The sequence below is a fragment of the Melopsittacus undulatus genome, chromosome 2 (genome assembly GCF_012275295.1).
Source record: "Melopsittacus undulatus isolate bMelUnd1 chromosome 2, bMelUnd1.mat.Z, whole genome shotgun sequence".
In the NCBI taxonomy this organism is placed as follows: domain Eukaryota; kingdom Metazoa; phylum Chordata; class Aves; order Psittaciformes; family Psittaculidae; genus Melopsittacus; species Melopsittacus undulatus.
Genome location: NC_047528.1, coordinates 66,576,950 through 66,604,318, shown reverse-complemented (window position 1 = coordinate 66,604,318; position 27,369 = coordinate 66,576,950). Strand labels below are relative to the sequence as shown.

Genomic DNA, 27,369 nt, shown 5'->3' with positions numbered 1-27,369 from the left:
GTTCTTTTCACTTCTGTGTTTCAAACTTCCAATTTCAAACTGTTTTATCCTGTTTGACTGAAAGTAGGAGTAACTGGAGTATTTCCCAAACGTGTGACAGTAAAAGAAATTCTAGCCTTATGAAAGGCAAGAGCTAATTCCTTACAGTTTTCAATATATTTTACATTTGTTGTTACTGGAAAACACGCAAATGACATGACATTTTGTAGTCATTTGAAGACTATTCCTGCAAAGGAAGGTCAATCAATTTTGAGAAAAATTGAGAAGTATGTAAAATAAATTCTTGTACTCCAAAAACCCAATAATATCTACTGATATTTTAAAAATCAATTTTAATTAAATTAGCCTTTTAGAATACATAGCCTTAGATAAAGGTTTTGAAACAATAGCTCCAAGCAGTGACTCTTCATATACTTCATATGGCTCCTGAATGATCAGCAAATTACTTTTTTGTAATGGTAATGTTAACTATAAACTAGTAGCTTTTTAAAGCCTAGGTAGGGGAGCCATGTTAGTGAAAATGTGAGTTAGTGTGGCATGAAGATACTGGATGCTTCTCTTATATAGAGTAGCATGGAACCAAGATTTAAAGACTGCATGCCTGCACATACAAATGCAGGTATATTCTGTGTATCTGGTAAGAAAGATAAATCCTTTGAATTTAATTATTATCTTATCAGGGACCCACTTTATTAATCCATCTGAAATATTTCTACTATGTCATGTTACTGTAATAATAACATATACATCAATAATTCTTGCAAGGGCCTTTTCTAAGCATAAAATATATTGCTCCACAGGGGAACAGAGTCTGAATTCAAAGAAAGTAAATTCTTTTATTAGGGTAAATGCATTTGTTATAGTTAGTTGTAAAAGATAACCAACCAAGCATGTTCTTCAAATGCATACATTTTCATCATTACTACCAGATTTCTGAAAGCTTTTTTTCAGTATGGCATAAAAGATTTTAATGTGTTCAACATCCAACAGCTTCTACTCTGAAGGCGAGCAGCTGGATTTGGGACCGTGCAAAAATGCTGTCCATATAGGAATGGTTTCTTTGTGAGATAAACCTGGGAAAGCATGAAAAAGAGATAATGTAAAACTGGGTTATATACTGAATTAAGAATCACACATACATTTGATTTCTGAGTTTAAGATACAGTTTACTTTTTGTTGGTTTATGTAAGTAATGATTTGGTAATTCTTTTTGCACTAGTAGATGATAATTGCAATTCTAATTAGAAAAAGGCACAAATTTATAGTCATTACAGAAACTCACTAATGGTGTCGAAAAAGTGTCTGTTTACATAAAAAGGAACAGTATCAAAATTCACTATAGCACACTAAAATGAATGAATAATTATTTTTAGCTTATCCATTTATTTGCAGTGGCATACAGTATAGTTTTAGGTACATCTTTCTCATTTAGCAGAATTTGAAATACTTACAGGTTTTGAACCATGTAGGAAATTTTATATTTGGTTATGAGCAGAGCCATTTTGTCTACATTCTTTAATAAAATCAGATTATTTAACAGTGAAACAAGCATTATTTAAACTGCTAACAGAATTTATCTGTGATTTGAACAGATATTTTAAAGTCAAACATTTCCTTCTTTACTGTCATGAGCTGTGCTCTGTGTAAGAGAGTTTATAACCTAACCAACTTTGCTTTGGTGTGAATAGTGTGATTTCTTTATTTGTTTGAGATTATGTTGCTCTTGCAACAGTTCTCATAGTTCAGCTTTTACTGATCAGATCACCCTAGAAATCCATTGCACCCTCTTTCTCCCATATAACGCCAGAGTCCAGAGACATTACAGCGTGCAGTCTTGCAGAGCAGCAGCCTCGCGAGGGACAGGGCAGATTGCGGTCAGTCAGAAATATGGACATAAAGCTTGCAGCTACTCCCTTGCACATCAGAAAGACCCTGCACATCAGGCGAACAGTGTTACCTGCCTGCAGGCTTGCATGGTGGTAGCCAGCTGTGTGGCAGCAGTTTGTCCCTGGGCATGGCAGCAAGTCCAAGAGCTGTACTGTCAATAACTGACCCAAATTCCAGGGCTACAGACATAAGAGAGAGCAGTGGAGAGGCTGCACGAGGGACTATGGGATTGGAGATCCCAGTTTCAGGAGACAGACATAACTGGAGAATCATTCTGCAGGGGATTTATAGTTAAACTTCCATCCCCTGACATAGACCAGAAATCCATAGAATAGTTGTGCTGTGTTAAAAAGAGTAAATGCACTACTTTAACTGGGGTTTGAACAAATATAAAATCTTTCAACATATAAAAAACACTAGAATAAAATGGGAATGGTGTTGTGGTAGGAAAATAAGGTCAAGAATATTACTGCTATCAATCAACATAATTTGGAAAGAACATGGTTCTGATTTCGAGCTCCAAACTAATTTAAATTTCACATAGAATAAATATATCTATCATCTTCAAACAATATTTGTACTTGCAATAATGTATCACTTGTGTTTATTTGCTAACTTCCCAATTGTAAAATAGATATTTTAGCTATCTGATTCATTGCCATATCATTTACTTCAACGGCATTTTACATTCTACTTCACGAAAACTTAATTTTTTCATGTTCTTATTCATGTTATGCATATACAAGTATCGAAAGATAGTAATTAAATACATTTGCTTACATTTGCCAGGAGCAGATGTTAGACAAATTAAAGTGAACACAACTATCACTCAACATCATTAAAGAAGCAACCCTGTAATAATTTCTGAACTTTGACAGACAGTTAAATATTCTGCATTGGCGTATTTGTGCTATTTGCAAAGATCACATATGCAAAATTATCTTCATATGCAGTTGAATAAAAAATGAATTGTGCAAGTGTTTCATGTGACAACTTCTAGTTTCTTTCCTCCTGTAACAATAAGTTATCAGCCCTGACAATAATGCTTGTTAACACAACAAGACCAACAACACAGCACAACTGGAAAACAACACAACGCAACAGGACAGCAACACAACACAACACAACAGGACACAACCACCTCAGCCCATCAACAATGCCACAAAGTCCTAATAGCTTACTTGAAAGAAGATAAGGACATGAGAATGGCTTTATGTACTTAAGACCAGAAGTCCATCTTTCTTGGGATCCAGTTCCCGACTGTGGGAAACAGTGAAGGCTCAAGAAGTGTGTAAAAGTAGAATAAGACTAAATTGTGTATTCTTTTGATATTCTCCCAGCATCAAACTATGAAACTGCTCAGGGGCTTCCTGAGACCTCTGTGTAGTGCCAAGCAGTGGGTAAGAATTGCCTAGAACAGTATTCTTTTGTTTGTTTTGAGCCCAGCATCTGGTAATTTCTTTTGGTGATCTCCTGTTTCTCACAAGTGAGGAGCTGTGAATAGCTGTTGGCCTCCTCCACAACATTATTACAGCTGCCTACAGTGTATCTCTTAGTTGCTTCTTTACTAGGCAGAAAAGTCCCTTCATATTTTGTCTGTCTTTATATGGGAGATGTTCTATGCCTTTCACTCCTTTGATGCAATTACTGCACTAAGTAAGGACAGGGACCAGAACTGAATGCAGTATTCAATACATAAGTAAACTAAAGCAGTGCAGTGCAGTGACTTTTTTTCCTTTTTTTTTTTTTTCAAAAAGCCTTAATGTTCTCTTGCTTATTTTGACTTTACAGAAAATGGACCTTATATCTTCATAAAACTGCTGATTAAAATCACATTTTTTTCCTGAGTGATCATAAGTCAGAACCTACCACTTAGTACATAGTTAGGCCTGCTTTTCCCCCCTGTGCATTACTTTGCATCAGCGTTGAATTTTACCTGTTTCGTCACTCAGACATTTAGAATGCTGCTGGTTTTCTGCACGTCCTCATACTTGTATCTTTCATTTTTACTGTTTGGAGAAATGTTGTAGCAAATATAAGCACATTAATGCACATTCCCCTGTCTATGCCATTTATGAGGATGATGACAAGAATGAAGTCCTGCACAGAGCACCATTCAGGTCTGCAAGTGACCTCCCGCTGTTGGGAAAAATGACTGCTAGGCTCTTTTGTTCACTTCTATTATTTTACCCAGTCATTAATCCATGGCAGGAAATACTTTCTTGTTCTATGAGGCTTTCTTTAAGACAATTTGATGATTTATAATAGGTGTTCATGCCTTTAGCAAATTAATGCTTATGTGGTTTTGGCTTGCTTTTCTATGTTATCTTCTAACCTGTTTTTTCTCCTTTGGGTGTGACTTCTTGGGTTTGAAGTACATCTTTCTAGTTCTAATGAAATTGTTTAATTAATTTCTGGGGGGGGTTGTTTGTTACTCAACAGTTAGTTTCAATATAAAGAAGTTCATATTATGATCATCATCATAAACAAACTTTTTTCCAAGTTGGAAGCAAGCGGCCTCATTTTTATACAATTGGGTATTAAATACTACCTTTATGACATTTTAGACTTTTCTCACTTTTAAAAAGTGATTTCCCAATTTCATCAGGGTTATGGAGAGGTTGTTCTTTCACAACATTTTGACCCATGAGTTGCACATTTCTCTGAACAAAGTCAAGAGTGTCTTGCCTTGTTTTAGCTTTCACCAAAAGGTCCTCCATGAATCAGTCATTTGTGGTGCCTTTTAATCTCTGCATCACACCCCAACCTGACATTTACCCAGTCTATGTGGGGGTGATTGAAGTTCTTGATTGCTGATTTGGGTTTTTTCTGTCTCTTAAATCTGTCGTGGCACCTCACTGACACCATTGTCATCCTGATTAGGCAGTAACAATTTATGTCTAATACTTACGTAAGCCTAGTGTCTTAATCCATAGAGATAATGTATAACATTCAATACAGTTAACTTCCTGATGCAAACCTTGCTTTAACATGCACTACATCTATTCTTTTCTTGCCTATGTAGTTTATGTTACATGTTTCCATTAACTGCTTTCCTGCCACCAAGTCTCTGATGCTCCTATTAGGCCAATGTTCTCACTTAAAACTAGGTATCCTAGTTCCTTCATCTTACTTTAAAATCTCCAGCATTTCAGTAGTAGTATGTATGCAGTTGTTCTGGTTGCTTATTTGTCTATGCGATCTTTAAATGGTATTTTGGGGTGCAGAATGAGCTTAATTTGTGTCCCAAATGAGTTTTACCAGTTTCTGTCTTATTTCTCAAGGATATAAAGCTTTTTTCAATTTCACCCCTATGCAGCTCATCCCCCAAACAGATTTTCTTCTGCATCTGTTGGCTTTCCCATAGTCTTTCATTCAAAGACCTTCTCTGCTAACCTCCTTTTTCATTTGTTCCAGTAGCTTTACCTGAGTCCTATTTTTGCTGTACAGACTTTAACAAAGTTTGTCCTGCTCCTTATGAATCTAAACCCTTCATCCCTATGCTGTTGCCTGAAGGACTGATTCTCCAGCCAGCATGAAAAAGCATGTTGGAGCAAGAGCAGAGATAGATGATCAAGGATATATTTTTGTATTTGAGGAGGCCATCTGATTATCATAACTGAGGTTCTCTGCTGAATGCTAATCTCTGGCCGAAAACAATGTTATATAACGTACCTTGCTCATGCTCCTTTATTTAGCTGCATTTTGTTCACCCAAAGGCCTTGTGGGCAAAATGATTTCTCACCTCTTAGATGCACTTTGGTACTTCTGAGTTATTTAACAATAGTAGATGAATTAGGTAAGTAATTGAGCAGTGGTTATAGGCTGTACCTATGGCAGGTACTCTGTTTCTTTAAAAATATGGTCTGTGTCTTTACTTCTGAATTTGAGGAGTGCTTCTGAAATCACTGTGTTCACCTAGTACAGATTTATAAGAGTAATTTTGCTGCAGGAGAAGTATTGCGTACAGCACAGTAACTGTCTAGTGAGGGAAAAGCACTTTGTGTAAGGGGGTTATGCAGACTGAGTTTTAAGTTCTCAAAAGTTTTCACCAAATTTCTGAGGCAATAAAAATACTTGCCTTTTGTCCTTCCAGTTGTTACCACACTAGGAGGAATGTTGCAATACACAAGCAGCCCTTTTTACATTCAGTTACCGGAAGTGAACATAAGGCAAAATACATTCCCAGTTCTTCATCTTTGCAAGCATCTTGAATAGCACGTATGTGTTGATGTCCAAAACAGCCTACAGTAGCCTTAAGGCAAGTATTTTAACTAAGCATACATCATAGAACCATAGAATCACAGAATGGTTTGAGTTGGAAACAATCTTAAAGTTCATCCAGTTCCTGCCATGGTCAGGGACACCTTCCACTAGACCACGTTGCTCAAAGCCCCATCCAGCCTGGCCTTGAACACTGCCAGTGATGGGACAGCAACAGTTTCTCTGGGCAATGTGTTCCAGTGCCTCACTATCCTTACTGTGAAGAACTTCTTCCTAATATCTGATCTAAATCTACCTTCTTTCAGTTTAGAACTCTCTCCCCTTGTCCTGTCACTGCTTGCTCTTTCTGGGCTGTAAGCGCGCACTCATTGCCTCGTCACATTGAGCTGCTCATCAACCAACACCCATCCCCAAGTCCTTCTCCTCAGCGCTGCTCTCAATCCATCAATACACTTGGCTTGTTGAACTCCATGAGATTTGCATGAAGGGCAAAGTGACCAGCACATTAAGCGTCACTTCTGCTATAATTATTCTAAATAGAAGCAATGCCTTAGGAGTATCTATTGCCATCAAGAACTCTGCTTTAAAATATCTAGCTACTGAAAGTGGAAGCTTTGAACATTTGTGACTAGATATGTGCTTCATTTTAGTTGTTTAGACTGTCCTGTTTGAGACTTCAGCAGTCAGGAAGCATTGGTTTGAAACCCTCCTCATTTTACTTTATGAGTGACACATTTTGATTCCCTGATTCTAAAAGTTATTAGCAGATCTTTGTGGGATGTTCAGATCATGTGCAGGAGGGGAGACACTCCTTCAGCAAAACATTTCCCTTTAAAATCACTCACAGCCTCATTTTTTAAAGGGCACTGGCAGGAGACACGCTCTTTCCCACTTCTTTCACAAGTCTTTTTGTGTACAACAAGTGGTTTGTGTTGAATATCATGTATTAATATTGTAATATTTCCACTGCTTTTTTTATCCATTTATTTATTTGCTCTTTATCAACTTTTATGAGGATAGCCATGTTATGGGATGAGTTTATCCTAAACACAGCAATGAGTTTTTAGTAAATGCATTTTTCCCTTTTGATTTAGCATGCATTCCAGTTTTGTTACTGCATGATGTAAAGTTGGATTTAGCATTGCTGATAGAATGAAAGGGTGAAGTGAGGGAAGCTGGCAATGTAAGTAGTTTGTCTGGGGAGAAGGGACTAGGAAGCACAGGGCACTTCACTGGTCACCTTTATGACTCTTGACCATTGCAGAGAAATCTCTTCTGGTTTGTTTCCTTACTCAAAAAGGAACACATAATATCCTGGTCCTAGTGAACTGCCCATTTATGTATAAAGAGTCAGAGTTGCTCTGGACACCCTGTCATGATATCCATAGTGCCAGTGGCTCCCAAGAAGGGCAGCAAGGCAGGGTTCTTTCCAACACCATCCCTAGCTACCAGCAAGGCAGTGGGGAAACAGCCCCAGTCCTGGACAAAAGGCACTTCCCTGGGGATGGCAACAGACTGAGGTTGGGGTGGGACATGGGCTTTTGGGTGGGCTTGGGTTGACATGGACAGGCAGGGCAGGACTGTGAGATGCTGAAGACCAGCTCTGCTGTGGTGTTGCTGGGGCAGAAGTTGATGGCTTGAGGAGCTCATAGGGGGTTCTGGCCCCTGGGCAGGTGGGGGTACCCTGGGGAGTCAGAATGGGCCAGTGAGGTCTGGGGGTGCCCTCCAAGCCTGGAATACCAATATGAAAATCCATGGATCATGTTGCAGGTTGCGCATTTTAAAGCATTTTAATGTGTTCTCATGATCTTTCTCAAAATGTGCTTTGCTCATGGTGTCTGTCTTGAATGGGATTTCCTGTAAGACTATCTGGTGGTTCAGATAATCACAGGCAGCAAGTAGAAATTTGGGCATCAGCCTTGCTGCTGTAGTGCCAGTGAGATTGGCTGTCTCCCAGAGTCAGCAAATGAATAGCTTTAGAGGTGAGAAAATTTTAAAAGCTCTTCCCACAGGAAGCAGATACTCCTTTTTTTAACAAAAAATGTGGATGTGAACAGATACGTATTTCCGTTTTAATTCAACTGTATGTTTCCGTTAGCTCTCAGTTATTAAATATGGGTTTGAGTTATTTGTTATCTCTGGAGTGCTTTTAGAAAGGTCTTTTTACAGTTCTATGCTGATAAAATGACTGTAGACTTTTCAGACTGAAATATGGGTTTCCTGAAAATTGTTTTGGATGGTTTTCATGTTCAAACATACCAAATAAGTGGTGAATGAACTATGTGTTTATGGTCACAGTATTTAGAGTGTATCTATGTATGACTAGCTATGGAGGCTCGTGACTACCTCTATCACAGATGTCCTGGAACACCTTGGAGATTCTAAAGAATTATGCATGCAATAGCCTACAAAATGGGAAGACCAGAACAAATATGACAAATAATATCAACCTATAGTGCTTTGATTTGTGTTGGTTTGGTTTTCTTTCTTCCAGATTTTTATTGATAATTCAAGTAATGCGATAGAGATAAGTTGATATTTTTATGGAAAGAACCAAGTAGAATTGTGAGAAGCCCTTCATTCTCTAAAATGGGTACCTGGTAGATCCCAAATTTTTAGCTTCTGTTTATATCGTATAACTAAAAAAAAAAAAAAATCCCATAGCTTTAAGATTTTAGGACACTAGCTCATTTCTCCAGCTCGTCAGTAGTACATCTTGCTATGGTGTAGGAGGCACAATCCATTAGTTGTCAGTTCCCATCTCTCTAAGGTCAGCTGTCTCAACTGTAGGAACCAGCTGACAGCTGTAAAGGTTGATTTTTTCCTTCCCTGTAGGTTATCAGTATTTCAATTAGTGCAATTAAATGTACCTGTTTTATTAAGGTCGTGTCAACTCTAAAATAAATTTGTGCTTCATGAAGCAATTTCAGTGCCTCACTAAGCCTAATGTTATTTTTCTTTCTTATAATTCCTTTAGGAGGTGTGTGTATATATTCTGCCTTAATCTTTTTTAGAGTTTTTACGTATAGCATCTAAACATTTGACATTTCTATTTCTATTCTTTTTTAGGAGGGCTCCATCAGATACTGAATTTAATGTTCTATCTGTCCATCATCAAGAGGATTTTGATTGCAGTTTGGCACACAGTCATTAGACAGATCTTCAGGGGTGTGGTGAAAGACCATACTTCTTTTAGCTAGCTTTCTACCACTAGATAAGAGTGATACCCTTGATGTGTAAAGGTGCATGTTCATTTTCCCATAACCAGTCCTTTGGGAATAGGAACTCCTGGTTACTGAGAAGCTTGTGGTGTGTAATACCTGTGATACTCTGAAGCGGAAAAGGAGTATTTAAGTATTCTCCCCTCAATCCCATCTGCCAAGGATTAATATACCGGACTGACTTGTTGCCCTGACTTTTGTCACTGAACTGAAATCTTTGCAGGCACTTTGTTCTTTCTCTCTCCGTATCCAGCTACCAAAGCTCAGCCCAAGCATTCGCTTTCTTGTCAGTTGGTGTCCTCTGATGTTCAGATGAGAGAACACCCCATGGGCAAGAAGACATCTCGTTCAGTTTGTTGCAGGCAGTGGAACATGGTTTGAGAAGTGTCAATACCCAGCTTTTGAAAAGTAAGCTCCTGTGCCTATGGCAGGAAGGTACAGTAAGGCAGTACCCACCAAGGGTGTGCAGCTGCTCCCTGAATTCCTGTTGGGAAGCTTCTCTTTTGTTGCAGTGACCACCACTGTCCCTGAAAAGCTGGGGAGATGCTGCTTTGACTGGTTGCTATGTCAACCATGCTCCCTTTGCCTGTGGAAAGCAGAGCGCTGGTTGGTATGGCAACCCTCCTTGGAGCACCCAGAGATGCTTGGTGGGGGACAAGCTCTGTGGAGAAGGTGCTGTGGTTATGGTAGGGATGGAAACTCTTGTGCCAAAGGATGTGAGAGGGCAGGAAAGACCCTGCAATCATACATTCATTTGAAGAACTTTGTTTTGTAGCATCAAGTGGGTTCTTGGAGGTTAAATATTTCCTTAAATCTATTTATAATACCATCCTTGTGTGTTTTAGTAGAACAGAAAAAAAAACATGGTAATTTTGGTACAAAGGATCCAAGACAACATGGATTCATGGAAGGCCATGCTCAAACTGGTGTGATTGAGCATCTTTAGCACTATGTTTTCTTAACAGAAGAGTATTTTAGCCACATATTTGAGAAAATATGTGCCATGTTTCCAACATGTCACTATTGTAGGGTTTTTGAGTGGTGTCAGAGAAAAGCCCAAGTCAGAATCGGTGAGATGAATCTTTACTATAACAGCAAGTAGACCAAGAAACATGTCCTGAGTTCAGTGCTTAAACCACAACAGAACATTAGAGGATGGTGCTATGGTGGAGTAGGGTGAATGTGCATCTCTGTGCATGCATGTCTCCTTCCATTCACTGACAATTAAGTAAGGTATGGTTTAGACATTGGGTTTAAATCGTACATTTTACCTGTCAATGGGTAAAATATAATTAGTTTTTACTTTAATAATTTTTTTAATATGAAAGTTGCTGAAGCTTTTAGAAATTTTTGAATGCTGAGAAAAATGTTCAATTGATCATCTCACACAGCTTAACAGTATTGCTGGTAAATTCTGTCTTGCTAAGGTTAACCTTTCTAAATACATCGGTATTAAATTCGTATTTAGCTATGTGGATTAATGTGTGCATGGATGTATTTCTCAGGTCTCTTTGTGTATGGTATGGGGACAGATTTACAGCTGTTCTGTCAAAATACAGGCTGCATGAGTTTGGCTCTGCAACTCACTTTGGACTTATTGGGAAGAAATAACTCAGTCATTAACGCTTCAGAAATAGATCCTTATACTACAGCAGCCATATCTAATTTTTGAAATTGTATGGAAGGTGAGGGAAAGGATCTTGAAGTTATACAGAGGCTAAGGCATGGATTTTAAGTGCATCTTTTTATTCAGTGAATGAGTATTTACTTTATTAACTTACCAAAAATAAATAATCCAAAAGCTGATGGTAGTTACCATGCTTGTTTGTTGATCAAGAAAACAAGAGTGTGAATTTATATCCAAATGAAAATCTAAAACAGGAATCTACATTTCAAGTAGATACAAAGTTGTCTTCCCAAGCAATGGAACAGTTATTTTGCATATTTTTCCCCACAACTTTCATTACATTTATTTTGTATGAATAATTTCTTTCCGTTAACTGTCATATTAAGAGTATTCCATCATAATTATTAATTGTAATATTCTATCTAGCAGTTATATTGAAAAAAAAAAACATTTTTAGAGCTAGTAGAAAACTTGAACTTCCTTGATACATAACATGGTAAGTCTGTAAAAAGTGATAGTTAATTTCAGAGTATTATTGCAGCTGTAATGTTGTTAATTTTATTTTGATGAACAAACTGTATTTTTATTTTTTTCTTTTCCTTTTATTGAGTGCTGGAGAGAAAAGCTAAAATTAACAAATCCTGTAATAGAAAACAAATTTTTGTTTGCTTTTAGTATTACAGCATATTAGTATTTGTTGTTCATTATTCCTGTAGTCAATGCATTAGATACCATACAGTATCATAACATAATACATTCTGCCAGTCTGTAGTAGCTTTGTAGTTAAATCATAGTTGTACTGATATGTTCAGTCTGTGGAGAAACACATATGTAGGAAATGCTTAAAAAAATCCTTTGAAATGGTTAGCACACTGAATTAGCGACTCAGTATTGGTGAGTCCCTGAAATTCTTGCTTAAGATGTATTGAAATCACACATAAGGTAAGTGAAGAACACAGGTATCCTAGGATCTTAGAATCACAGAATGTTTTGGGATGGAAGGTACCTTAAAGACCACCTAGTTCCAACCCCCTTGCCACGGTTAGAGACACTTGCCACTAGAGCAGGTTGCTCCAAGCCCCATCCAACCTGGCCTTGAACACTGCCAGGGATGGGGCAGCCACAGCTTCTCTGGACAACCTGTTCCAGTGCCTCACCACTTTAATAGTAAAGAACATCTTCCTTGTATCTAACCTATATCTCCCCTCTTCCAGTTTAAAGCCATTCCCCTTATCCTGTCACTATATGCCCTTGTGAAAAAGTCACTCTCCAGCTTTCTTGTAGGCCCCCTTTAGGTACTTGAAGGCTGCTATCGGATCTCCCAGGAGCCTTTTCTTCTCCAGGCTGAATAAGCCCAACTGTCTCAGCCGGGCTTCATAAGAGAGGTGCTCCAGCCTCGTGATCATCTTCCTGGCCATCCTCTGGACTTGCTCCAATATGTCTATTTTCTTTCTTCTATTAGAGGCTTCAAAGCTAGATGTAGCACTTCAGATAGTCTCTTGAGAGCAGAATAGAGGGGCAGAATCACCTCCTCTGGCCTGCTGGTCACACTCGTTTTGATGCAGCCCAGGATACAGTTGGCTTTCTGGGATGTGAGTACAGATTATCAGGACATGTTGAGCTTCTCATCAACCAACACCCTCAAGTGTTACACTTTATTTAATGTAATATCTTTACTGTTTTATCTAAATTAATTCCAAGTATTGTCTACTATTTGAGTTTTTTCTTTTCTTTTTTTTTAATCAATTTCCTCAGGGGAAATTGTGTTAAAAAACCACCATCACACCTTTCTGTGTGCCTTTGCTTCCATAGCTGGCATAGTTGCAGTGATGCTTAAGGATGCTTGTCACTGTTTTTTATCCTTGTATGGTGCTCTATGGTCTTTGAGTACACAAAAGAAAGCTCACATTGTCTGTATAGTCTTGCTTTTCCCATTTTGAGGACATGTCTCCTGTTCTTCAGAAGCACCGTGTTTGTCTTTCTGTCAAGATTTTGAGTGATTTTGTTACTATGTTTTACCTGAAGCATCTGTTTCAATAAGAAGTGGAGAGGGGAATGGAGGACCTTGAATGTGGCATGGTGGTGTATGGGGAAAAAATATGATTTATGGAGGTCTTTGGTGCTAAGAAAATTGTCTGCTGCTCTGTGCAGTAGTTAGTATTTCTGAAAGCTGGCAGTTCTGTGTCATCTTTGACATATAATAGCACCCTAATACAGTAGTTGAAGTGGGATTAATCTTTCCTAGCTTTAGACATCCAGCCTCTTCACCTCTATATCAGAGCTAGTTGTTACAAGCTCCCTCACAGGAAGGTGGCCCTTAAAAACTTTGTAGACTACTTGCCGAAGGATAAAAGTCCATTTTCTAATTTTACCTGACAAATAGCTAGTTCATTTTTTCATGTCCACTCACACCATTCCTGATTTTTTCTCTAGAGTATAGAAAAGGGGAAAACTTCCTTTATGAGTACAAAGCCTAGCAAATTAGTTAATCAGAGAGTGAGAGCAGACACCATTAGGGGTTTTAATAAACTTAGTTTCTGCTGGCAGTGACTTCGGTAGAGCCACCCAAAGGAACTAGCCTTTTCTTCTCATTTTTCAGAGCAGCCCTGCAGAGAAGGACTTGGGGGTGTTGGTCAATGAGAAAATGAACATGAACCGGCTTCAGTGTGCACTCACAGCCCAGAAAGCCAACTGTATCCTGGGCTGCATCAAGAGCAGCGTGACCAGCAGGTCGAAGGAGGTGATCCTGCCCCTCTACTCTGATCTCATGAGACCTCACCTGGAGTATTGTGTACAGTTCTGGTGTCCTCAACATAAGAAGGACATGGAACTGTTGGAACAAGTCCAGAGGAGGGCCATGAGGATGATCAGGGGACTGGAGCACCTCCCATATGAAGACAGGCTGAGAAAGTTGGGGCTGTTTAGCCTGGAGAAGAGAAGGCTGCATGGAGACCTGTGAAGGGGGCCTACAGGGATGCCGGAGAGGGACTATTCATTAGGGACTGTAGTGACAGGACAATGGGTAATGGGTTGAAACTTAAACAGCAGAGGTTTAGACTGGATATAAGGAAGAAATTCTTTACTGTGAGGGTGGTGAGGTACTGGAATGGGTTGCCCAGGGAGGCAGTGAATGCTCCATCCCTGGCAGTGTTCAAGGCCAGGTTGGGTGAAGCCTTGGGTGATATGGTTTAGTGTGAGTTGTCCCTGCTCATGGCAGGGGGGTTGGAACTAGATGATCTTAAGGTCCTTTCCAGCCCTAACTATTCTATGTTTCTATGATTCTGTTCTATGATTTTATTGCTCCTTGCACAGCCAAGCAGTTTCAGTAAAGTTCTAATGCAAGTTTGTTTCTGCTTTTTTGCTTTGAGGTGATTTGAAAAAGTGGTGAGCAAGCATGGTTCATATTAATTCTTTCTGTCCCATCATCTTCAGAGTAGGTGAGGCTGACAGAGCACAAATGTACAGTGATTCTTCGAAGTGTGTGGTAGCACACATGCTTTCTCAGGCATTCTATTTCTGCCATGTCTGTTATTCAAAGTGCAGAGTGCATCTGGGTAGTATATTGCTATTGCAGAAGATGCTGCTTGAACATTTTCCTTAGTAGATACCAGCAAAGAAGTGAGAATGAGATGGTAGCTCACATGCAATTATGTACTATAAAAAAAAAAAACAAATCCAAAACTGTTCTGGGTGTCATTGCTTTCAATAGATGCAAATGTATTCATACATTAGCAGACATATAGACAGAAGATTTTGATTTAAAGTTAAGATGAAGTTAAGAAGTGAAAGTTAATTGAGAAAGCACTAATGAAATTTATACCTTCAAAGATACATTTTGGAAGTTCATGTTTCAGTCAAGACACTGAAAGTTTTTGATGTTGGCTGGCTGTTACTGTTTCTATGTGTAATTTGTAAACCTTTTCTCTGGTGTTCCCTGTTGAAGTATAATTATTTAAACATAAAACTGCAAACTAATACTGCTTGTTTTGTTACATATGTTTTACTTAGCTAATTTCTTCATGTTTTAGCTGTTAACATATATTTTATCTCAAGCCGAAAAAAAAAGCTAAAACTCTCTTCTGTTCAAATATACTGCTTCTCTTATATTTTGGTGCCAGCTGGTTCACTTCTTTCAATGCAGTGTAATACCACCCTGTTTCTTTATTTCTATTTAGCATTGTTTTGGGCAATACTATACATTTACACTGAGTGGGTTTTTGGTGTACTGCTCTTGTGTCCACAGCTTTTATAAGTCCTAGCTCTTGATGTTGATGTGCAAAGCATTTTAGAAGCCAAGGATACAGCAAATTTTGAACATTAATAGAAACAAGCTTTAATTAAGGTGAAATAGAGTTGGCAGAGGATATTCATTCTAATGCATGAGTGTTAAAAAAATGATTGCAAGGAACATAAGGAAAGATGTGGTCTTCTTGACGTGCTAATGTGAGTGAGGGAAGTGCGCCCAGTGTAGCATGCACCTCATTCACTGTTGAGAAGGGACCATTAGTCCCACCAAAGAAAGCTGCTGGCAAAAAGGTTGGAGCATGTTCTCCCGAGCAGTCATGTCGAATTTGAATTTTGAGGAATGAGCTTCCTTCCAGGCAGTTCCACATACGCTCCTTTCTCCCATCACTGGGCCCTTTTGTTTTCAGAGGTCTCCTATTAGTTTCCTAAAATGAGAGCAGCTTGTCCTTGATATCTACAATGATTTATTTTTCTAAGCAATTAAATTTAATTTCTTAAAGCTATATCAGCTTCTTCATTAAAGAGAATGAATCACTGAATAAAAAATGCAAAGGCTGTGAGTATGAAAGGCATGCTCAGCTTCCATTTGATTTCAAGGAAAGGCTGGAGGGCTGGAGGGAAGCAGGGCAGGATCAGTGCCTGAAGTTAGGTTGGCTCCATGTGAAGTCCATTACAAAGATGGACCATTCCTAACAGCTGTCTTTAGAAAGTCTGAGCATCCTTTTCCCAAACAAGCAGCAAGCCTGAGGGGTTTTGCATTACCAGCTTGTAGAAACAGATGCAAATGCAGGTATCCTGTGGCTTGCACACCTGCTGCTAAATATTTAAATGTGTTTGGAGATCATATAAATTTCTCAGCATTTTGCAAAGAGTTTTATCATTTAGAGCACTTCTGTAATTTGAAAATCAGAGTTTTAATGGCCTGAATTTAGTCTCATTTTTTCCATTGGTAAATATGGCAGTACTATCAGATCTAAACTCAGTATTTTCTTTAATTATAAACATGCATTTCCAGATATAAGACAGAATTATTTTCAGATGTTCACTTTTTATGTCATGCATAAAAATCGGGTTCCTAAAGCTGAAATGCTTTGCTGCACTTGGAAGGTTATGAAGGAAAGAAAAGACAAAGGTTTTTCTTTTCTAAACTTGAAATTTTACTATTATTTCATGTTATGTTGTTTTCAGTTTAGCTGACACCTAACTTTAAAATGCTTCCAGACTTTATTATTTTTTACAGTACCATGAAGCTAATGAATGAGACCTTGTGTCTAAGATTTTCAAAGTGTTTCAATATAGCATTATTACAACATAGAATCATACAATCAGCTAAGTTGGAAAAGACCTCTGAGATCATCAAGTCCAACCTTTACCCCAAGACTGCCAAGACCACCACTAAACCATGTCACTAGGGGCCTCATCTAAATGTTTTCTGAACACTTTCAGGGACTGTGATGCCACCACTTCCCTGGCAAGCCTGTTCCAATACCTGATCACCCTCTCTGTGAAGAAATTTTTCCTAATATTCAATCTAAACCACCCTCTTGTGTGGACTGTTCCCTTACCACTAATGTGGTGAACCGTTCTGAAATGACTAAGTAAGGTTAGCAAATTATAAAATTAAATAAAGAATTTTAAAATCATAGAATTTATAGAATTGTAGAATCATAGAATTGTTTGGGTTGGAAGGTGCCTCAAAGATCTTCCAGTTCCAAGCCTCTGCCATGGGCAGGGACACCTTCCACTAGAGCAGGTTGCTCCAAGCCCCATCCAACCTGGCCTTGAACACTGCCAGTGATTGGAGCAGCCACAGCTTCTCTGGGCAACTTGTTCCAGTGTCTCACCACCCTCACAATAAACAGCTTAATCCGTCTATCTAATCTAAATCTATCCTTTTTCACTTAAAGTATTTCTTCATTGTCCTATCCCTACATGCCCTTTTAAAAAGTTCCACTTCAGCTTTCTATCGCTTTAGGTACTGGAAGGTTGCTCTAACGCCTTCCAGGGGCCTTTTCTTCTCCAGGCTGAACAAGCCAGGCTCTCTCAGCCTGTATTCATAGGAGAGGTGCTCCAGCCCCCTGATCATTTTTGTGTCTCTCCCCTGGACTCATATGAGCAGGTCCATGTTCCTCTTGTGTCAGGGACCCCAGAACTGAATGCAGTACTGCAGGTGGGGTCTCAAGAGACCAGAGTAGAGGGGCCGAATCACCTCCTGGGTAAACAGGTCTCCTATTTCCTGACAGAGAGAGCCCACATTTTCCCTAGTCTTCTTTTTATTACAGATATATCTACAGAAGCTGTTCTTGTTGCCCTCAACATTTCTGGCCAGATTTACTTCTATCAGGGTGCAGCTTTCCTAACCTGATCCCTGGCTTCTCAAACAGTTTCTCTGTATTCCTCCCTATCCTTCCTTCCACCCTCCGTAGGCTTTCTTCTTGTGCTGGAGTTTGCCCAGGAGCTCCTTGTTCATCCTTGTAGGCCTTCTGGCGTTTTTGCCTGACTTCCTTTTTGTTGGGATGCTCCTGAGCTTGGAGGAGGTGATCGTTGAATATTAATGAGCTTTCTTGGGCCCATCTTCCCTTCAGGGCTTTATCCCATGGTCCTTTACCAAGCAGATGCCTCAAGAGGCAGAAGGCTGCACTTCTGAAGTATAGGGTAATGAGCTTGCTGTGTGCTCAATTCACTGCTCTAAGGATCTTGAACTCCACAATTCCATGGTCACTGCAGCCAAGGCTGTCCTTAAGCTTCATGTTCTCCATCAGCCGCTCCTTGTTGGTGAGAACAAGGCTCAGCACAGCCCCTTTCCTCTTTGGCTCCTCTGTCACTTGGAGAAGGAAGTTATCATCAGTGAGTTCCAGGAACCTCCTGGATTCCTTATGCCCTGCTGTCTTTTCACTCCAACACATATTGAGGTGGTTGAAGTCTTTTATGTGGACTTGTGAATGTGAGGCTGCTCCTATCTGTCCACAGAAGGGCCTCATCTGCTCAGTCTTCCTAGTCAGATGGCATGTAGTGGACCTCAATTATATAGTTACTTGTCCCTGCTGTCTCATGAGTCCTGACCTATAAGCTCTCCATTGGCTTGTTATTCATCCCCAGCTGGAGCTCCATGTGTTCCAGCTGGTCATTCTCATAAAAGGCAACACTTCCTCATCTCCTCTGTGTTTCCTTCCTGAAGAGCCTGTATCCTTCAATTTCAACACTCCAGCAATAGCATCCATCCCACCACATCTCCATTATGCCAGTAAGACCTATATAGCCCTGAAGGATCTGCACATCTCAACTCCTCTTGTTTATTCCCCATGCTATAAGTGTTTGTGTAGAGGCAGTTAAGTTGTGCCCTCAATGAACCTGACTTACTGGCAGGAGTGGTTGGAATTTCATTGTGCTGATCATCAGATGCTCTCCTGCTGACCTTTGATCGCTTTCTGGGCTCCTGGCATCTATTGCTGGTACTGGCATCAAACTGAGAGGAGTGGGATGTATTGAAGTTCCCTTCCTCTGGCAACTTAGGTTAAAGCCCTCTTCACCAAAATGGATGCTTTAGACATCTGTATCCATGTTTAAGTTTTTATGTTCATGATCACGGCTCATAACAGACACCGTGAAACTGATGAAATGATGATACCAAACATGGACATTAGTAGGATTTTACTATGATTTGCTGTTCTTCCAAGTACTGATGTAGCCTGTTGATGAGAAAAATTTTGTGTCACTGCAAGATGCAGTCTCACACAAAGGCACATGATAAATAACATCTTTGCAGCTTATTTTTCATGCAGAAATTTGCATACTGCTTCAAAATACTTTGCATAATTTTCCATTTATGTATCATTTTTAAAAGTGAGGAAGATGGCAGTATTTACCTATTACCTCGTTTATCATTCCACAAACATCGTTATTTTGGGTAGTTGTCAGGGGAACCACATGAAAGAAAATGAGGAGCAGGACAAAAGATACCGATACTAGCTGCATTTCTTAAGATTTGAAATGCTCCTTTAGACCAGGGTGATATCTGAATTGTTAAAATTATTTAGGAAGTGATGGGAATATTTGACATTTTCATTAGTGTTTTCAGGTTTTTTTTAATAAAACTTAAATGAATCCAACAGAAAAATAAGCTAGTAACAAGTAAAAACCAAAATTCACCAAGTATGATTGACTGATGTGCTTTTCTTTTTTTCCTCACTAGGATTACACTTTGACTATGTATTTTCAACAGTACTGGAGAGATAAGAGGCTGGCTTACGCTGGCATACCTCTCAACCTAACACTTGATAACCGAGTGGCAGATCAACTCTGGGTGCCCGACACTTATTTCTTAAATGACAAGAAATCATTTGTGCATGGTGTTACTGTGAAGAATCGAATGATTCGCCTTCATCCGGATGGAACAGTGCTTTATGGCCTCAGGTCTGTACTTCCATAATGAAGATTTTATCACTGTCATTACATATGGTTGATAGTTGCTTCCTGGTACAGGGTTATTACAAACATTGGGTAGTGTGTTGTGTAACCTTCCACTGTAAGTCTGAAAGACAATTGTAGAAAATAAATGACACACTGGGTGTTTCTTAATTTTGCCAAAAGTGCCTTCAGTTAGGCTTTATCTATGTAGAATCACCATATCTGGAAAGCTCACTGGGTATAGGAAGCAGAAAGACACACATTAGTTGTAACCCTGAAAATTTTGTCCAAAGTGTAGGTGGTAAGACTGAATGTCTGTGCTTCTGTTGTCTCTTGATGTGCCTGTAGTCTGTAAAGGAAAAGCCACAGTCAGCACTGGTTGAATGAATTCAGCCACAGTTAAGACCATGACCACAGTTAAGACCATGACTATAGGTACTTCCATTTCCATCACTGGAAGTTTCTTGTATTTTTAAGCATAGATAATACTCAAGATTTCTGCACATAGGTAGTGCTGCTTAAAAAATCCCTATTGTAAATATAAATGAGATCTGAAAAGTGGTGCAGATGGATTATACGACTAGTATCATTATTTTACCTGCTCTTGTTTTTTATGAACAGTTGCACTTCTGACCTGACCTGGATCTTAGGTCTTTACCTCTTTTCCTATTGCATATAATCCAATTATAACCTATAATTGGATGAAACTTTCTAGGCAAAATAAAAGTAGCCTCAGTCTATTATGAAACTTAAAAGAAGTTTGGGATGTTCTTGGAAATATTGTCTCTATAATTAACTAAGTTTAGCAAAAGGAGGCTTTCATCTCTCATCCTATTGACCCAGAATGGAACACTGCAGGTTCACAATTCTTTCCAAAGGCAATTAAATGACAAAAAAAAAAAAATTTCATTTCCATTATCTCAACAACCATCCCCACAAGCAGTGTAATAGTGATGGAGATTAGAACTCTTGTGATCATAATAATGTATAGAAGTCTTTCTGTTCCACTCTAAAAGTATTTGAAATCATTCAAGTGAGGATTATCTGCCATAAAACAGTGTATTTGAGTAAGTTATTTTCCTCTTCTTCACGATGTAAATGTCCACAAGCAGATTGCATTTCACTTTGTATTATTTGCTTAGTAGGGATTTCACCAATGGTTCATATGTGGTTCACTTCTATCCTTCCCTTTCTTCTGAAAACTTGCAACATCCAGGGTCAGATGTCCATGGTGAAATGCAGCTAAGTTATTTAGTGAAGGATAACTGCCTAAAATTAAATCTTGGCAAAATATAGGACATTGTGACCAGAAGGAAGTAAATATCTGAGCCTGAACTATCTTGATTTAGTCTTTTGCTTTGTGTTGCTCTACTGCTAGCCTGTCTTTTTGTGTTGTGGTTTCAGAGCATCCTGATGGCACTGGCCTCAAGTTGCAATCTGTAGTCATTGATTCATACTGTGGGCTGAGATAAGAACCTGAGTTTTATGTGCCACAAAACACAGGGTCACTGAGAATAATAGTGGAAATTTTGGAGGGTTACAACTGATTATGGAATATCCATGTTGCAAAGCAATTGTGAAAGTGATCCCAAGGCCACAGTGTCTCTGTGTTCTCCAAGAGAGTGGGGTAACGGGACAGTAGCTTTTTGAAGTTCAACCCATTTCTGGGGATTTTTTTGGGGGGCATGGCACTGAGTTTGTTCCACCTTGTTCAGAGCAATTTACAAGCATACAATGGTACAACAGCTTTTTTTTCTCATAGTAGACCAAAAAGAAATAACGACATAGACTGGGGATCAATAATAGAGTCTGACTGCTTGTGTGTTTGCCATATATAGATCTCTTGTTCTCAGGAAGTACAGTGCTAAAGGTTATAAATAAATAGAGTGGGGGAATATATGTATTTTGTTTGAAAGGACTTACATAGTTATTGCTCATAAGTACAATGTGATGGGTATTTGCAAGATGAAAAGTTTAGTTACAAATGGCTGGACAAGGAAACCACTCTTACTTCTGTTCTTTTTTGGATAAATATATTTCTGTGTCAAGATTAAAAGAGAATCAAATCAGCCATCAAGCCTATGATGTAGTCACATAAAAGATATTTATATTGCTTAGACTGATTTATATTGTAAAATTTTGGGGGACAGAAAATATCCTTCAGTCAGTTGTTTGTGCAGCACCTCCCAGCACATCTCATGTGGGGTTCCTATATAATAACACAGTATAATCAAAGGCAATCAGCCCAGTAATAATGTAGTAGAGAAGGATTTCAAACAAGTAAAAATATTTGTGTATTGCTTTTACCCACAGTGTATATGTATCTGTGTACTACTTTACTGTTGTCTGTCTCATAATTGTTTCTCTGTCACTGCTGTGATGATGAGCTCTTGAAACCTTGTTGTCCTGCTGTGTCAGGCAGCATCCCAGCCCATAAAAAAATAAACTTGTTCTTCTTGGGAGTGCACACAAGCCTGAGCAATTAGTGTTTGCTTTCGGTGAGCATTTGTGTAAGTTAAATTTGGTTGCTTGAATGTTCACTCAGGAGGGACCTCTGAGCACTCAACTTGCTTTGAGTAAATGGGGTAAATATGTTTCCATCTATATCTAGCTGCATCTTCTTTTCTAGTGCATATTTATGAAACTGAAACCATACATTATGTTGTAGTCTAAAATTTTACTTGAGCAAGTCTGTGTGGTTTCTGGTATTGGAATGCGCATACCACTATGGTATGTGAACAGGCCAAAATAAAGATACATTCCTTAAAAAGTCATAAGGCAATTAGTCAGTTGAATGCAAGTTTACCAGCTGCATAATTTTTTATAATTCTGTCAAATTAATCACTTGTAATTGCATATGTGCTCTATGGCTGGCATTTAAAGCTAGTTACACAACATAATAGTAAAGATCCTGGTACCACACTCCCTCTTGTATCAACTTAGCTCATGTGGATTCTTCTTCAGGATCTTAAATGAAACCTTGGTTAATGGATTAAAGAGAAAGCGTCAAAACAGAGAATATGCATGGGCAAAACTATTAATATTGATAGTTCCTGCTTTTAGAGGTACATTTAAAGCACTTCCTCCTTGTCACCAGAATATTGTTTGTTTAGGAACTGTGTACAAGATCCATCTCTTGTTTATATCAGAAAAAGATCAGTAAGGAATGGACCTAGTCAGGCCCAGAAGATAATTTTTGAAATATATATGAAGCCATTATAAGGAAAATTATGCATAATAAGGTACATATTCCTGATGAAGGCTGTGATTCAGCAAAACACTGAAATATGTTAGTACAGATAGATAAATTCATTAATACATATAAAAAAAATAGGCCAATGTTGTGTGAAGCTGCTAATAGAACTATTTTGGTTGTGCATGCACATTTTTTACACCCCTGATATGCAAGAGCTTGATGGGAAATGCAGATGCATCAATAGTGAAATGTTATGCAAATTCACCCTTAGTATGCTCAATTGCCTGCATTACAGATAAAGAAGCAAAAATATATTGTTATTTGGTGAGAAAATTTAAAATTCAATACAGTGCTTCATTACAAAATCCTCTTAAAATCTGAAAACTAGAGAAGTATACTCAACTTTGAAACAAAGTGTTCTGCTGGACTAAAGCATGTTTTCAACATTTCAGTTTTTTTCTAGAGCTGTCACAAACCCAAGGAATCAGTTATTCATACAGCTCTAATCATTTTGACATTTGTAGCAGACTTTTTTCGCTTCACATTTTCTGGTATATAGTCATATTTTTTAATCTCAGCAAATGTTTGTGTAATACTTGCATATGTGGATGCATCCATTGAACCCCAAAGGGACTGGTTGCATAAGGGTAAGTCACAGTGAGTTGTTCATTGCAGTCACTGTAACTGCTGCTGTATTAAGCTGTTGCTCAGTGTAAAACTGTGGACCAGATCCTAAAATATTTTTAAGTTATTCTTCAGAGAGTCCTCACTTTGAAAAATAAGTGACAACAGCAAAACCTGGATTACTATCTGTACAGTAATTCTGTTTGGTGTTTGTATTTCAGAATCACGACCACTGCAGCTTGTATGATGGACTTGAGAAGATACCCATTAGATGAACAGAACTGTACTCTGGAAATAGAAAGCTGTATGTACATAAGGAAATGCATGTAAAACCTAGTTCAGATGCAGGGCAGTTTTCCTTTTATAGAGCTGTGTACTATTCACACTGGTATTTATAAGCACTATGTGAATCATGTAATTATCACCCTTTGGATTTTTTGCTTGCTTATTTGACTTTTTTAAAAAATAGAAGGCGTCATACATTTCTAGATGGATGGATGCGTCCTAGAAAAATGGATTTAGGACAGAATAAAGTAATTTATTACTCTAGTCTACTTATCAGTGGCAGTGACTGGATACTTACCTTCAACATAAGAGAATGAATGTTCATATTTCAATCAATCAGATTCATTTTCAAGAGAGAAAATACTGTGATACCATTTTGTTTTGGTATGCTTTATTACACACAGATGGTCTTGACAGAGGAACTCCCCTTGGGCTTTCATATCTTCTCCACTTATGATTTGCAATTGTGTTCCAAACAGAACCATATTCTCTTAAACACCAAGTCTTGATCTAGGTTTGAAATATTTAGATGTATACTTGTGCTTCAAGAGTTCCTGCTCCATTTCTGCTGCTGGCTGGGGACTGTAAGCCATATAAAGAAAATACTGGTATATATTCTATATTCAGCTACAGTCTTCCACTACAGAAGCTAATGGATATGGTGCGATTCACAGCCTTTAGTGTGAGCAGAAAAGATCTGCCCTAATTATGTTTGTCTTTATTCATTGAACAGTCCACCTTCTTGTGATTATTAGCATAAATATACACCTGGTTTCAGTGCTAAATGTATATGAAAACCACGCAACTTTGCAGGTTATTGGGTAACAGTTTCCATCTCCTTGTGGCCATTAATCTCTATGTGAATTTTATGAGTGTTACGGAAAAAAAAAACAAACCAGAAAACAACCCAGAATATATTGCCTCAAATTCTTGAGCAGACTGTAATAGCACAGCTCTTCAGGAGAAAATAGAACAAAATACCACACAGGACTCCAGCTGTTCTGATGCTTTTCATCGTCTCAGATGACAAAATGCCTGTACTGTCTTTGAGGCTACCTTTGAGACTGCTGTTATTTCTGACTTACTATTCTGCTCTGTCCGCAGATGGCTACACAACTGATGACATAGAGTTCTACTGGAGAGGTGGAGATAATGCAGTCACTGGTGTGGAGAGGATTGAACTTCCTCAGTTCTCCATTGTGGAATATAGACTGGTGTCAAAGAATGTTGTCTTTGCCACAGGCAAGTATTATCATTTGCCCATTTACTGTTTAATTTCCTCACGTATGACAACTACAATTTTACTGATCGTAATTAATCATTATTAATCATAATAACACATAGTCTGTGTTGTGTGTTTGGCTAAAGAAATTACTTACTTGATTATACACAGAGGCAAGAGCCCATGAAATACAATTTCTTGTTTATTTCTCTTTTTCTCGTGTGTATGTGTGATACTTAACCAGACACCTAAATATCTATGATCTAAATGCATATGAAATCATTCATCTCTGAATCTTAAGTATTCATACAGGGTTACTGGACATACATAACTTTGTTTTGGCATACTAGGTCAAAAAGCCACTATTTTTAGAAATACCTCCCTGCAGCTTTTCAGTGCATGTTTGGTTTATATTGTATAGTGAATGTAATGTCTTTTATATCTTGATTTGCACTGATGGGTATGTATAGTACTGTATACATAGCCAGTGCTTTTGTCATCATTGTAAAGACACTAAAATTAAATCCCTGGTTTTCCTTCTTGTTTCCTTGAAGTTGTAATAAAAGTTACTGGTAGCTCACAGAATTAGATGTCTTCAGGTGACGAAGCACAGTATTGAATTTTATGTTTAATGTTAGAGAGCAGCATAGGAAAATATTGTTATGTGTGACAAGCAGCACAGAAAGCTATCAGCAAGTGTGGGGCTACTATTTGGGACCTCCAGATTTTCAGTGCTCTTCAGACCACAGGAGTGTGCTGTTCCGTCTGTCTCAGCTCACTAGAACAAATGAAGCACAGCTCTATTATGTTTGTAAGCATCGCTTCACCCACTCTTTGGACACAGCATCTGTTTTGAAGTACACAGAAGCACAAGTTGTATTTCAGGACAAAATGTAAATATTGCTGAGATTGAAATTAATATGAGGGGGGTTGCCAACTGCTGCTGTTCTTGTTTATCATTGTGAATGGGAGGTTTTTTTTCTACAACAAAACAGATACCCTAATCTTATATCCTTCCATTCTGCAGCTAGTGTCAGCTTTGGCAGCCAGGGTTTACCTGCCCCTACACAAGACTGGGTATGTTTTTGTAGGATGGCTCCTTTGGATAACAATGAGAATAGTTGGGAAGCTTTTATGGCAGTCCTAAGCCACCTTTCAGTTCAGTATGAAATATTTCAGTAAAGACATGATTCAGTAATTTAAAGAGGAGAAAGATTTGTTAATTCAGGGAAAAAGGAAATCCAAAGAGCTGTAAGATGAATATGAGAGAGAATGAAAACTAGGATTAGATATTATTATGACCAAAGTTTCAGAATCACAACAGTTCTTTCAGAAAAAAAACCCTAACCTTGTGGAAGGAGTAAAAGAGTTTCATGCTTCAGGGTTTAAGACAGTTTGACTTCCAGAAGTAGAATGACACAGTCACAGGGAATGGATTATTCCATGTTTCTTGTACCATTTTCTGAAGCATGTAATTTTTGTCACTGATGAAGACACAATGCTGAATTTACTACTGTTTTGGTTCAGGACATTGTGAAAATGCTTGATTAATTATGAAGTTTTGTGACAAGTATTTCCATGCAGGGGAAACATAATTCTTTTTTTTTTTTTCTAAAAATCACATATTTGATTTTAAATCTGAAACATGATAGTGAATCTGGTTGATAAAGTCAGCTCAATCTCTTCAGATTTCCTCTCAAGACCCTATTTTATTATGGTCCGAGTAATTAGGGCCAGTTTCTTCATTTCTTTAGAAAATAAGTCAGACATGCTTTCTTTTCTATTTGGCTATGAGGTTATTGAAGTCTCAAGGGGAGATATTAGTTCTTTGAGCCCAACATCTCAGTGAACATTTCAGAGATTTCAGTACTAGTGTACTGACTTTGACTGTATAAAACTGAAAGAAGACTTCAGAGTCATGCCATAACCAGCCTTTGGAGCAGTTATTTCTCCTGTCCTCTATGACGATCAGTGCTGTGTAATCTTGTGTAACTTATGCAAATGGGAAAATCTGTTCCCATAGTTACTACAGAAAAGCAACAGTAAACATGGGAAAAACCCCATAGATAATGGCAGAAAGATGTTCAGGGCTGCAAGAATACCGGAGGAAATGCATGCATGTTGAAACATAGCATTGGAGTTAAAAATTATCTTGGCAAATTGGGTCAAAATAGGTCTGTAAAGAAAATATAAAAATCAGTATGGACAAGTGCAAAATACATACAACTAATTACTCCTATCCATATTCAGGACAGGGAATACCAGGTTAGACCAGGTGTCTGTGTGTAGAAATCTAGGGGCTGCTGTTGGTCTCAGACTGAACATGAGCCTATAACATCTTCTGGGGAACAAGCAAAACAAAATTCATCCTATAAGGAGTCTTACTTGCACTGCTAAGGCCTGAGATGAGTATTTGTGATCATGGGTACCG

General features: G+C 38.4%; 1 protein-coding gene across 3 annotated transcripts in view; it reads left to right on the top strand.

Moving 5' to 3' along the window:
- GABRB3 (gamma-aminobutyric acid type A receptor subunit beta3) overlaps positions 1 to 27,369 on the top strand; it is a 115,770-nt gene that overhangs the window by 64,644 nt on the left and 23,757 nt on the right. For 2 of the 3 annotated variants that reach the window (XM_005151392.3, XM_005151393.3), the window contains exons 4-6: positions 19,397 to 19,617; positions 23,653 to 23,735; positions 24,821 to 24,958. In XM_005151392.3, coding sequence (XP_005151449.1) covers positions 19,397 to 19,617; positions 23,653 to 23,735; positions 24,821 to 24,958 — 442 coding nt within the window. Of the gene's footprint in view, positions 1 to 16,162; positions 16,187 to 19,396; positions 19,618 to 23,652; positions 23,736 to 24,820; positions 24,959 to 27,369 lie in introns of those variants that run through there. The other variant, XM_013129601.2, reaches the window with a different exon arrangement.